This window comes from Bombyx mori, chromosome 6, assembly GCF_030269925.1.
Source record: "Bombyx mori chromosome 6, ASM3026992v2".
Lineage (NCBI taxonomy): Eukaryota > Metazoa > Arthropoda > Insecta > Lepidoptera > Bombycidae > Bombyx > Bombyx mori.
Genome location: NC_085112.1, coordinates 6,995,005 through 7,008,822, shown reverse-complemented (window position 1 = coordinate 7,008,822; position 13,818 = coordinate 6,995,005). Strand labels below are relative to the sequence as shown.

The 13,818-nt window shown below is 40.0% G+C and overlaps 1 protein-coding gene across 1 annotated transcript; it reads left to right on the top strand.

Moving 5' to 3' along the window:
• Nucleotides 1-4,430: 4,430 nt before the first annotated feature.
• Nucleotides 4,431-11,915, top strand: LOC101742070 (kynurenine formamidase). The gene is made up of 5 exons (XM_004930525.5): nt 4,431-4,806; nt 8,503-8,624; nt 10,275-10,472; nt 10,575-10,751; nt 11,235-11,915. Exons 1-5 carry the CDS (start codon nt 4,607-4,609, stop codon nt 11,321-11,323), a joined length of 786 nt encoding a protein of 261 aa, XP_004930582.1. The 5' UTR covers nt 4,431-4,606; the 3' UTR covers nt 11,324-11,915.
• The last annotated feature ends 1,903 nt before the right edge of the window (nt 11,916-13,818 follow it).

Below are 13,818 nucleotides of genomic sequence, written 5' to 3'. Positions count from 1 at the left end.
ACAAATTTAAAAAATATTGTTATAACTACATAGACAACCCTACAAACCTGTACCTATTTATACTTAGGTCGTTTCCATTTCACGTATTCTCATCCCAATTGACCCCTTTCTCGTTGTTATTTGTACCTAAGACGTCCCCAATATCCCCAAAAACAACAGATTTTTACATGTATTTTTATTTAATCAAATACATTAAAACCAATAACAACTGAGGCTTACCTTTAATATATATGCTGGTTCAAACACTAAATAACGTTTATAAAGCATAGTCGTCTTCTATTATTATCAAATAAATAAAAGAGAGCAAAGTTTCTAGCACTAAAATAATTACCACCACAGGAAGTTAATTTGAAACGCGATTTTTCATAAGTTAGCAGGTATTATCATGCATATTCAGAATTGTTTTGTGAACTTTCAACATTCTACTATTAAACTACAAAAAATGGAAGATTTTGCAACGAATATAAAACTTATATTGAGCGTCGAAAGATTTTCCCGGTTTTTTCCCGATTCGCCTCTCAATCCCTAATCGCCCCATTTTACCGGTACAATTGCTTATATAAATAGCACCCATTTTGAAGGCACATACATAAACATTTATCTATCTCGTTCTTACTCAGCACTTTAACTCGCAGGAAAACAATATAACAGTATTTCAGTGCGTACATAAAATGAAACATGAATATACGTAAATATCTCCGTCTCCGTCTAATGAGGCCGAAAATCCGCCATGTTTAGCGCGCCAAATGTCATTGTCACGTCAGTTCGGCCGTCTGTTTTGGGTTGTACATTATTTATTGACTTTGATATCGATTTAATATGATTGCTTATATAAAATTTCTAATTTTATCATGCTTAAAACATACAAAAATAATAATGAAAACTTATTTTATAGGATCTCAAGAAAGTCGATGCCCCAAAACTATTATATATATATATATTTAAATTCATTATGGAGCCCTCATCCGAAACAGATTATAAACTTAATATATTTGAATCCGAAATATCGGACACAATTTTTCGGTCGGAATCTATTCATCATGACACTAATCATAAATACCTCTTTAAAATATGTCATCAAAACATATTTAGACATTCTGTTTAGATATTTTGGGAAAAAGGCTATCGACAAAATCTCTGCGGAACTATTTAAATAAAATAGTTTTATTCCGCAGTGAGTAAAACACTGTTGTAAATTCGTTAAATATTTATTAATTAAGTGATTTTAGAGAGGAAGTCACAAGGAAGGACGTTTGTAATTTCATTAACGAATAAATGTTCTGTAGGTGTTTTTTTTATCAGGCGGTCCCTTGATACGTTTAAAATTTGAATCACTCTCAAGTGAGAGTGATTCAAATGGTGCGGTGCACCTTCCTTGAGGTGCACTGCGGTAGTCTGTTACGGACTTTAGAGTCAGCAAAACAATTAAAATAGATTGTAATAGTCTAAGAAAAACACATACTCAAAATACGATAACATTCAGCATGCTAGAAATGGGCTGATGGCACTGTACTATGCCATATCTTTAGGTTTTGCGGCAAACGACAACTTTATAAAATCAGTGTAGCAAATTTTAAAAATCGTCATATGGTTTACTTGGAAAATTTGAAGCACGAACTCGTCTTAGATTTCACATAATATCTAAAACACATCATCTTTGCACATAAAAATATACTTAATTCCTATTAAAGCATAAATTCTACAAATACATTCATACTCAACAATATTTAAAATAAAATAAGCCAAGAACGTTTATCGATAAAACCTACTAACATTAAAATCTTCTGGGCAGCACTAAAACCGCCATGTTTTGTGGCCAGATGACGTCACAGTGGCACGAATGTTTTGTTGACGTTTCATTTCCATAGGTTTCCTACTTCAGTGTACCACTCTTGTAATAAATCTGTCATTTTTTTTATTTCGTTTATTGGAGTGGCAAAGGGAACATTTTCCCCACAGCTAAATCATGTTACCTCAAAACCTAAAATATAATCTGTTGTATGAAAAGAGACATGGAATTGAAAATGAAAAGGAAATGCAATTAAACGAAGAGATAAGACAACAACTGTAGGCGTTAGATAGAAAGAAATAAAATATCCTTTATACAATAATTAGTCTCTTTATTAAAGTAAAAAGGCTGTGAACCTTATTCGGAACGCTTAAATTAGGGACCGTTTTATTTTGTTATTTTTTCGTTTATAAGGAAGCTACGAAATTTAAATTAGAACCATCTTTAATTACTAAGTGATGTAGATAATGCACTTATTATTTAAAACTAAGTGCTAGGAAGGGTAGAGATAAAAAAATACACGAGTCCCAGTACATGTAAAATTGTTCGTCGCAAAGCGATAAAATTCGGACTTTTTTTTATTTTTATTGGTTAAATGGGTGGACGAGCTCACAGCCCACCTGGTGTTAAGCGGTTACTGGAGCCCATAGACATCCACAACGTAAATGCGCCACCAACTTTGAGATATAAGTTCTAAGGTCTCAGTATAGTTACAACGGCTGCCCCACCCTTCAAACCGAAATGCATTACTGCTTCACGGCAGAAATAGGCAGGGCGGTGAAAACGGTTCCCTCTGTACTTTGTACCGTATGTTCCATGGGGAGTGCTCTGAGGAATTGTTTGAGATGATCCCGTCATCTCCTTTTTATCATCGCACCTCCCGCCATCGGAACAGAGTTCATCCATATTATCTGGAACCGCTGCGTTCATCGACAGTGCGTTTCCAGAGGTCTTTTTTGCCACGTACCATCCGGCTATGGAATGAGCTCCCCTCCACGGTGTTTTCTGAGCGGCTTAACATGTCGTTCTTTAAAAGAGGCTTGTGGAGAGTATTAAGCAGTAGGCAGCGGCTTGGCTCTGCCCCTGGAATTGCTGAAGTCCATGGGCGACGGTAACCACTCACCATCAGGTGCGCCGTATGCTCGTCTACCTACAAGGGCAATAAAAAAAAATTAGAATACGGCCACCGTAGAAAGTGGCGGAGTATAAAAAGTAGCGCCAAGATTCGGTAGTGCAGTACCTACTTAGCGGCCCTGACTGTTGCGCCGAGGATTGTGGGTTCGATTTCTTCATCGGGCAAACATTCGTGTGATGAACACGTTTGTTTGCTCTTCTCTCTCTCTAGGTGTTTATTAAATATATGTGTATATATTTAAACGTGTTTAAGTATGTATATCAGTCTCCGGTGTCCTTAAAACAGGGAATTTTAATATAGGGCCAGATGGGCTTGTGTGATTTTTCCGTAATTTTTATTTTTATTACAAATTTATCCTGTTATATTGTTAAACTCAGTGGAATTCACTTCGATTACGACTGCGGTTTTCTTGTGTTTTAGTTATAATTTGCAGCTTAAATTTGGGATTATTTTTTGAACTTGTACCTCATACCTACAAGACAGTTTTCCTTACTATTACACTGTGTACTAAGACTTATGAGGAATCAAAATAAAATAAAATAATTTTGGTTATAACAAATAAAGCGAACATTAATTTTAAAACGAAAATGTAAAATGAAGGTAGAACCTCTATTTTTGGATAAGCCTTGTTCATTTTTCATGTCACATAGTATGGAAAACTTTTTTTTTTATATGAATGGCAATTGGCTTCACGGCGGTTTCTTTGATTTCGTCGTGGCCTGAAGAATAAGACGTCCAGCGCATTCGTGTTGAAGCGATGCACCGGTGTTCGAATCCCAAGTGGGTACCAATTTTTCTAATGAAATACGTACTCGACAAAAGTTCAAGATTGACTTCCATGCTGAAGGAATAACATCGTGTTATAAAAATAAAAATCATTTCGGTTTGAAGGGTGGGGCAACCGTTGTTACTATACTTGAGACCTTAGAACTTATATCTCAAGGTGGGGTTGCGCATTTACGTTGTAGATGTCTATGGGCTCCAGTAACCACTTAGCACCAGGTGGGCTGTGAGCTCGTCCACCCGTAAGCAATAAAAAAAAATCCCATTGTTGTCATTATCAAGTTTAAAAAATATTCGATTTTAATAAGTAGTAGGTATGTATGAACCAAAATGAGATAAGGTGTTCATTTATTTGAAAGCGTAGTCAATTGGTATGAAATAAAATAAAATGAAATGAAATGAGATGAGATGAGATGAAATGAATTAAAAGCTCAGTAAAATGGGGGTTATTCAGTAAGACTTGAGTGGACTTTTTGGGAGGACTCGAGGAATTAGGTCCAACGGCTTTAATTCATTTTTTAATACTTGTACATTTTCACAATTGCAACGTTTGAACTTGAATAAATATTACAAAAAAATAATTCACATAACTTCACTCCTGCGTTCTCGCCAATAGGTCCGAACACCCTATAAAATAGTCTTCTTTTTCTCCACCTTATCCCACTATGTGGGGTCGGCAACCTATAAAATAGTGTTACCTAATAATACACAACAACTAAGTGCATTTTAAAAGATTTATAGTGACCTCTCTGACATAATTAATACAGCGGCTGCCTCCCCACCAAGGAGTCTTTGGATCTGGGTCATCTAAATTAAGTGTCTGAGATGGGGTCTTTCCGCTGATTAGTATAATAGTTACTACGTAAGGTCTTCCACTAAGCAAATTGCAAGCTGAGAAGATGTTGTTTGTTGTGTTGTTATCTTTCTATTTTAATTTGTGCATTGCTAAAGCGTCATTAAATGATGTTTTATTTACTGGTGAATATGAATTCTTTGATTTAACACATCCGTTCGACAATAATACTGTGTATTGGCCTGATGCAGAAAAATTTATTTTTTCAAAAAAAATTGAAGGATTCACCTTAGATGATAAATCATGGTAAGTTAAAGATCTGAGTAACTAAAGTCGTAGGTGACAATCATTTTAATAAGTAAAATTTAATAAGAAAAATAATAATTAGAACGATGCGGATTAGATCGTAAAGTTGTTAAGGTCAAATAGAATGTCTCATCTGCATTTATCTCCACAGTAATCGGCACGAGTCATCAGCTCCGATCTGACCTTGATATCTGCAAAAGTACCTTTTTTTTATTGCCTTTGTAGGCGGGCGAGCACACGGCTCACCTGATGGTGAGTGGTTACCGTCGCCCATGGACTTCAACAATACCAGGGGCAGAGCCAAGCCGCTGTCTACCGCTTAATACTCTCCACAAGCCTCGTTTGAAGAAGGATATATCATAGCGTTCGGGAAACACCGTGGAGGGGAGCTCATTCCATAGCCGGATGGTAGGTGGCAAAAAAGACCTCTAGAAACGCACTGTGGATATCCACAGTGGCTCCAGGTAGTATGGATGAACTCTACTCCGGTGGCGGGCGGTGCGATAGTAAAAACGAGATGTCGGTATCATCTCGAACAATTCCTTAGGCACTCCCCATGGAACATAAGGTACAAAATACAGAGGGGACGGAAGTCCCTCCGCAGACCTACAGGTTCCAAATGATCCGTGAGAATGGGATTATCGACAATCCGAACGGCTCTCTTCTGTACGGAGTTAAATGGAAAAAACTGGTAGGTATTTGGGAGCCGCGGCCCAGAGATGGGAGCTGTACTCTACGCGAGGCCGGACTTGTGCTTATAAAGCAAAAGTCTTTGTCCAGGCATGAAGTACCGCTTCGCCCTGTTGAGGACTCCCAGCATTTTGGACGCCAACTTGGCTTTGCCTTCCAAATGACTTCGAAATCGCTCAAAATGTCGATCCCAAGTATACCGAAACTCTCAGAAGGTTGCAGGGATACTCCTTGGAATTGCGGCGCCATGACAAAGGGGTCCTTCTTCGTAGTGAACGCACAAACTTGTGTCTTTAATGGGTTGAATTGAACCAACTTCAATTCACCCTATTCGGAGACTCGCCCCAGAGAGTTCTCCACTTCAGACACAAGTTTTGATCGTCTGTGTTGAACCACGCTCCGAGGGAGACTCTGATGGCCGATATATCGCGCATCCCCCGTGCTGTCATCCGCATAGCAATGCATGCCATCAATAGACAGTATGTCATTGATATACAGGATGAAAAGCGTGGGGGAGAGCACCGAACCTTGTGGAACGCCAGCGTTAATGGTCATGGTCAGCGCAGGCGTCAGCTCAGGGGCGCACGTTTTCAGAACCACTGCAGGGATGTCGTCTGGCCCACTCGACTTATGGACGTCCAGGAGTCGGAGTTCCCGCCTGACTGCACATCGATCGTTTAGATCACATACATTTTTCGATCGGTTTGGAGGTACGCGGCAAGAACGGGGGTGGCGCCGGCCAAATCGATTACGTGATTGGATCGTCCCGCGTCGCGTCACAAGCCGTCAGTTGTGATTCGTTCTTTGTGTTGTGCTCGCGCATCACTGCAGCAAACTACACTTGCGTGCAATTTTATTAGCCACACATTTTTATCAACCGCATTTAATTGATCCAGGCCCTAACTTCTTATGAATAATTTACTGTGGATGAATGTACACTTAGTATCGCAAGTACATATATTATAGACATGGACCAATCTATACTTCTATACTAATATATAAATCTATACTGGTTTTTACAGATGTTCCGTTGTAACTACTGAACCATGCATACGATTGACTTTAAACCTGGTATCCAATGTAGAAAATACATGTACTTAATGGATAGGCTAATATTTATATGAGTGTTGGACTCCCTACACCAGTTGCGGAGTCGTTAATGATGAGAATCTTTGTGGGAGTGAGAAATAATAATGTTAATTTTAAATGACCATCGAAGCGGACGGGTACAGTTAGTACTCGTATAAAAAAATAACTTAAGGAATTATTTAGTCCCATGTCCATATCCCAAGTCCCATGGCTCTTATTTATAGTAGCAAGATTCTCTTCTAAGCTTATCAATTACAAATAGCTTTAGGTATATTATTCAAATAGTTTCCCTGGCATCAGAGAAATTAATGAAAATCGTCTAAAATCTAAAGCTTAATAATATTAATTTGTTTATATCTTTCATATCCGCAAATACACGGAAAAAGCAAATTAACCGTAAAAACTCGACAACATAGGTACCTACTATCTACAAAAAAACGGGATGAATTAACCTTTTGAAAGTCAGTTAAAAATAGGGTTATTTCTAAATATAATATGAACGAAACCCTGGGCAAAACTATTATAAAATTACTAATACATTTTTAAATCCCAAATTGAACGAAGTTAATTTAATTACAAAAAAGGTAATACGTGAGTGAACCGTTTGATTTTACCCTAAGTGGACGATGCGCAGACGGCCCCCTGGCTCTTTTATCGAGAGCTCACTACTGGTGCCCCTTAATATACTAAAGTTGTAAATACCCATCTGAAAAGTGGGGGCTAATGGCTCGTCAAAAGGTATTATGTAACTGAGATGTATACTACCTTGGATACTGGATTAATGATAAAATATTAATATGGATCATCAATATGTTTATGACAATCAGTGTTGACGTCAGGGATGTTGTCCCAAATGAAACTTTATTTCAGGCAATTGTATCGAGTACTATTTTCCTGTGTAGTACATGGAAAGCTCTACTGACTTCAATCTATTTCTCAATAACAAAGTGTTATATGTTATATGAGATGAGATGTACATAAGTAAGCTTTATGAAATGGTTACAATTCATCTAATCTTTTAGAATTAAGTACACTTCTTCAAACGAGGCTCGTGGAGAGTACTCAACGGTAAGCAGCGGCTTGGCTCTGCCCCTGGCATTGCTGAAGTCATGGGCGACGGTAACCACTCACCATCAGGTGGGCCGTATGCTCGTCTGCCTACAAGGGCAATAAACACTTTACAAAGCGATGACCCTGCTCTTCTCACGAATCAAATTATCTCAACCCAGTTTTCACACACTTTTAATTACCAGATTGCAATTTTAAAATAAGTAAATGGTATTTTAATGGTATTTATGGTATTTCAAAACAAGGATCGCACAAAGGACCCTTATAGTCAGACCGCGACGACGAAGACAGCGGAAAATACATTGGTGTGTTGCTCTGGATTTGACGAGCAACGCGCCGCCCTCGTCGCGGTCGTAGGAGAGGACGTCGCTGCCGCGCGTCGTGGCTACGATGCTCGGTAGCGATACTTATACTCGGTAGCAATACTCGACTTCTGCGAGTCCATCATATCGCAGAAGGAGGTAGTGAAACGAAAGAGGGAGAGCTATTTCCCTTTCCGCACAGATCCGTCGCCATCGAGCCAGAGATCGGAGGAGACAGTACGAGTGTACGTCCCGGCTCCTTTCGGACGACTTTGGAGTGTGCTGCACTATCTGGTTGAAGTGTTGACAGCGATAGCGCAGTATCTCACCCGGGTTCTGACTTCGGGGGATCGGACGCTTGGGCGAGAGAGAAGGGTAGCGCAGGGGAGTGGGTAGGTCCCTAAATTCCATCCTTTGAGCCCGTGGTCCGCTCTTGTGGATCAGTCCCGTATAAAAGGCTTCCAAGACTCGTGGATGCTCGGAAGTCAGCCCGAAAAAAGGGACCCTTAGAGTATTGTGGATTGATCTAATAATTTATTGTTAACAGGTACGCATCTTATGATTTTACTGCAGGAGAACATGGTGGTACACATATTGACGCTCCTTACCATTTCTCTAGTACTGGGAAACGTGTTGGTGAAATAACCTTAGACAGATTGATTGTGCCCCGTAAGTATTTCATAGAACATTTTGATTTTGGTAAATTAAGTTACAGAATGAAAACGATTGTCACGAAAGGGTAATTTGAGCTTAGGAAAAATAATAAAGTCAGCTGGAGTTATATCTGGTGAATTAGGTATTTGCTCAACGGTATTTGTCGAGTTTTTGGTTATCAATTTGCTCACAATGATGGCCTTGTGCGACTTGTGCGAAGAAGCACTATCGTGGTGCAAAACTCGAGAATTTGATTTCGACAAATTGGCTATCTTAAACGCCGTATAACGGTCACATAATATTTGTTATGTGTCGTTTGATCTTCCGGCAAAAATTCCGAGTGCATAAAACCACGATAGTCAAAGCAAACAGTCAACACAATCGCCCGATTAGTCTCCACCCAGCGATAGGCAAACAGGCAAACTGTATGAACGACTGATTCGTAAACACCTCTGGGGCTTTATCACCTCAAAAGGCATCATCATAAACGAACAGTTTACACTCCGCGCCAAACGTTCGTGCATCCAGCAAGCGCACCGCCTTACGGAGCACATCTTAGTAAGACTAAATAGACTAGACCCGTCCCATGGGAACCTCCTTCTTCGATTCGCGAAGGCGTTTGACAAAGTCTGGTACAACCGTTTAATTTGTAACACATTGTACAACACTGAAGTGCCAGACAAACTCGTGCTTATCATACGAGACTTCATGTCGAGTCCCGCAAGGCTCGGCTCTTTCTCCACTGCTTTTCAGCTTATACATTAACGACATACCCCTGTCGCCGGCGACCCAGTTAGCCCTCTTCACCGACGATACGGCTACTCGAGTATTAAGATGTCGTTCATCCGCAGTAAGCTGCAGATCACAGCCACCAATTTAGGACAGTGGTTCCGGAAGTGGCGCATAGACAACAATCCCACGAAAAACTCTCTCCAGGTCATCCAATCCCGTTTCTGCAGGAAAGCCGTCCGATGGTATGTGAGGGATGTAGCTTTCTTTAGCGATTGAATTTTTTGAGAAAATTCAAATCTTTTGGGACTAGCCAAGCGGCATTATATTTCACACCCAAATGATTGTTTAAAATGATACAGATCGACTCGTGATACAGAAAGTTGGGCGCCTATCTCTTTCAAACTTGATTAAAGATTTTTAGTAACTATTTCCTTCACTTTTGCGATGATAGCTTCAGTTGCAAAGTGAGGCAAAACTTCCATCGTTAGCAATGCTAGGGGCAGAGCCAAGCCGCTTCCTACCGTTTAACACTCTCCACAAGCCTCGCTTGAAGAAGGAAATGTCATAGAGCCTGGGAAACACCGTGGAGGGGGGAAGCTCATTCCAAAGCCGGATGTTACGTGGCAAAAAAGATATCTGGAAACGCACTGTGGATGAAAGCAGTGGCTCCAGGTAGTATGGATGAACTCTACTCCGTTGGCTGGCAGTGCAATGATAAAAAGGAAATGATGTTATCATCGCAAACAATTCCGCAGAGCACTCCCCATGGAACATACGGACAAAATACAGAGCGAACCGAAGTCACTTCGCAGACCAAGAGGTTCCGGAAGTTACGTACCCGGAAGTTTGTGCTGAGTGACAAGGGCGTCATATATTTTAAGTCACCACGTTTCTAACATATTTTAACTTCATTCATTTATTGTTATATTTCAGTGATAGTAGTGGATGTGAGTTCCATTGTTAATGGCGATCCCAGTTTTGTGTTGTATAAGCATCATTTGGATCACCTTCTGAATGACAATCTAGGAAAACATTGTGTTATAATTTTCAAATTTGGGTGGAGCAAATATTTTAATGAAACTAAACAATATTTAGGATTAACTGAAGCACAAGACACTTTGAATTTCCCTGGTGAGATCTGGAGTCAATATGCTTTTTTTTATTTTGTTAAAATGCTATTTACTCGGATAATGTTTAAGAGTTGTTCCAAATTATAAAAATACTTTTTTACAGGATTAAGTGAAGAAATCGCAGAGTGGATCAAGTCATCATATAAAAATGTGGTGGGCGTTGGTGTTGACGTTGCATCAGTAGATCCCGGCTCTAGTACAGACTTTCCCGCCCACAAAATTCTCTTGCACGAAGGGCTTTATATTATTGAGAACGTCAATATAAATTCCAATATACCTGGTTTGTTTGTTTTTTTTCGAATCTAGTTAGTAGTAAAGTGCATGGCTGGTTTAGAAATTTAATATATACGTCAAAGGATATTACGATCGTAGTATGTTTTATATGTACATAAAATATTTAAACTAATAAGTGTTACTGAGAAATCACTCTTTCTTTTTATTTAGATTAGAACGTACATAAGAATGACATTCACTCGACCTCACCAACCAAACATTAACCGCCTTCGGCTATAGGTGCAAAGCAAATCAATAACTAAAGTTATAATTTCACTTTATTACCTAATTAAGATTATTAACTAAAAATATATGGAAAAACAATGATACTAAAATTACAATTTCTCAAATTATTTTCCTTGATCTTAACAAAATGTCAATTTGGTACATAGACCGTTATATGCTTCCAGCAGTTGCAGCCTTGATTAAGGTCGAAATTACTCGAAATTTAAATTCTATTGTAATTCACTGTTTTTCTCATTTATTTCAGATTACGGATGTACCGCTTTAGCTTTACCTATGAAGATAGCAATGGGAACTGGAGCACCACTGAGACTTGTTGCTATTTGTCCCAAATAAAGATACCGAACCTTATAAAGATTTAAATTTTATTTTAGGAGGATAGTGATGATCGCCCGGAGCACGGTTGTTCCTTGAAAGAACGTAAAGTTATGCTAATTGGCGTAGCAATGAAAACAACCTATAATTTCCCGCGGCCAATACTTTTACGGTTTTGTTTCGTCGTTACTTTTGTCTTTTTAAATTCTGAAGTTCCAGGTGTTAAGTATCACGAATGTCTTGAGCTCTCTGTAATAAAGACAATAATTTGTTTAGGTGATAAGTTATGCCGTTGGTTTAACATGTGAAGCAAGTCTTGAACAAAATTCTCCAAAAATTCTGTTGTGGTCACAAAAATAGTTTAAATGAATGAACCATAGTAGTGCTGGCGGGAATGCAACTGAAGTACGTTATGGGTTACAAGATCGATAATATTATTAAACCTGCGTCTTTAATATCTTTTATGGCAAAGATCTAACACGCAAAGTCAAAGGCCTGACAGATAGCAAGATAACGCAAGAGGTCTCATTTAAATTAAAGGGGGCATCAAAAAATAGAAATTTCATGTCAAATTTAAAATAATTATGAAGTTAATAAAATATATATTACATACATATTCTTGTTTTTTATTTTTTTCAGAAACAATGCTTTTTATTTATGTAATGATGCGTACTTCTATAAAGTGCACATGTGATTTCGTAATATTTTTTTTTGCCCTTGTAGGCAGACGAGTGTACGGCCCACCTGATGGGAGTGGTTACTGTCGCCCATGGACTTCAGCAATACCAGGGGCAAAGCCAAGCCGCTGCTTACCGCTTAATACTCTCCACAAGCCTCGTTTGAAGAAGGACATGTCATAGCGCTCGGGAAACATTTTTTTTTATTGCTTAGATCGTGGATGGGAGCTGATTCTATAGCCTGGAAGCTCTGGAAACGAACTGTCGATGAGCGCAGCGGTTCCAGATAATATGGATGAACTCTGCTCCGATGGCGGGCGATGCGATGATAAAAAGGGGATGAGGGGATCATCTCAAACAATTCCTCAGAGCACTCCCCATGGAACATATGGCACCAAATACAGAGGGAATCGAAGTTCCTCCGCAGACCTAGAGGTTCCAAACGATCCGTCAGAATGGGATTATTGACAATCCGAACGGCCCTCTTCTGTATGGAATCAAATGGAAGAAGCTGGTATTTGGGAGCCCCGACTCAGAGATGGGAGCAGTACTCCATGCGAGGCCGGACTTGTGCTTTATAAAGCAAGTCTTTGTCCAGGCGTGAAGTACCGCACCGCACTGTTGAGGACATGCTGGGACATTTTGGACGCCAGCTTGGCTTTGCTTTCCAAATGACTCCGAAATTGGATATCACTCGAAATGTCGATCCGAAGTATCCCGATACACTCGGAAGGTTGCAGGGATACTCCTTGGAATTGCGGCGCTATGACAAAGGGGTCCTTCTTCGCAGTGAACACGCAAACTTGTGTTTTTAACGTTGAACTTTAACGTTTAGATTGAATTGAACCAAGTTCAATTCACCCCATTCGGAGACTCGCCCCAGAGTGTTCTCCACTTCAGACACAAGTTTTGATCGTCTCTCTTGCACCACGATCTGAGAGAGACTCTGATAGCCGATATATCGCGCAACCCCCGTGCTGTCATCCGCATAGCAATGCATGCTATCAATAGACAGCATGTTATTGATATACTGGATGAAAGGCGTGGAGGAGAGCACCGAACCTTGTGGAACGCCAGCGTTAATGGTCATGGTATCAGAGCAGTCACCGTCTACAACAACCATGATGCTCTGCCCATCCAAAAAGCTAGCGATCCATTTGCAGAGACCCTCGGGGATTTCGTAAGATGGTAGCTTCGACAGAAGTGCCCTATGCCAGACCCTGTCAAAGGTCTTCGCGATAACAAGGCTCGCAGCAAGAGCGTGAGTGAGCGTGACGGAAACCATACTGTCGGTCACTGATCAGCTGGCGATTCTCAAGATATTTCAGGAGTTGTATATTTATTATACGCTCCATCATCTTGCAAAGCAAGGAAGTTATCGCGATAGGCCTATAGCTCGATGGGTCTTCTCGATGGATTATTTCGCTGTGCCAAAACCCAGTGTTCGTTCGGTTCCTCAGACTTCCATTCTCCTTCTGCAGTTACAACCTTCGCCAACAATTTATTTGTCGAACCGACGCCGTTTGGCTCGGGCTTAGATGCCGCCTTATGTTGCATGAACGAGTCGCGCTCTGCTCTCCCTTCTGCACAGGCGCAAACGCATTCCCATTCAAAGCCGTAGTAATGAAGTTCTCGATGACGGGCTCCGCGCACTTATCGCCAGTATCGAGGCCAGTGGCGGTAGCTGTGGTGACTGACGGAGGGGCGTTCATGCTCATGATTTGCAATGTTTACCTCCGCGTGTGAACAATAAGGTTGCCCGATCGGGCTACTGTCTAAGTAATAACTATTCGTTATTATATATACCTCTTATTTTTAGTATTTGTCGAAAGTGACTTT

Excerpts from the sequence above, each read along its gene's own strand:
- LOC101742070 (XM_004930525.5), top strand. The coding sequence starts at position 4,607 with ATGTTGTTTGTTGTGTTGTTATCTTTCTATTTTAATTTGTGCATTGCT. Across the intron at positions 10,473-10,574 it reads AGACACTTTGAATTTCCCTG|GATTAAGTGAAGAAATCGCA; the intron begins GTGAGATCTGGA and ends ACTTTTTTACAG. Across the intron at positions 10,752-11,234 it reads TATAAATTCCAATATACCTG|ATTACGGATGTACCGCTTTA; the intron begins GTTTGTTTGTTT and ends CATTTATTTCAG.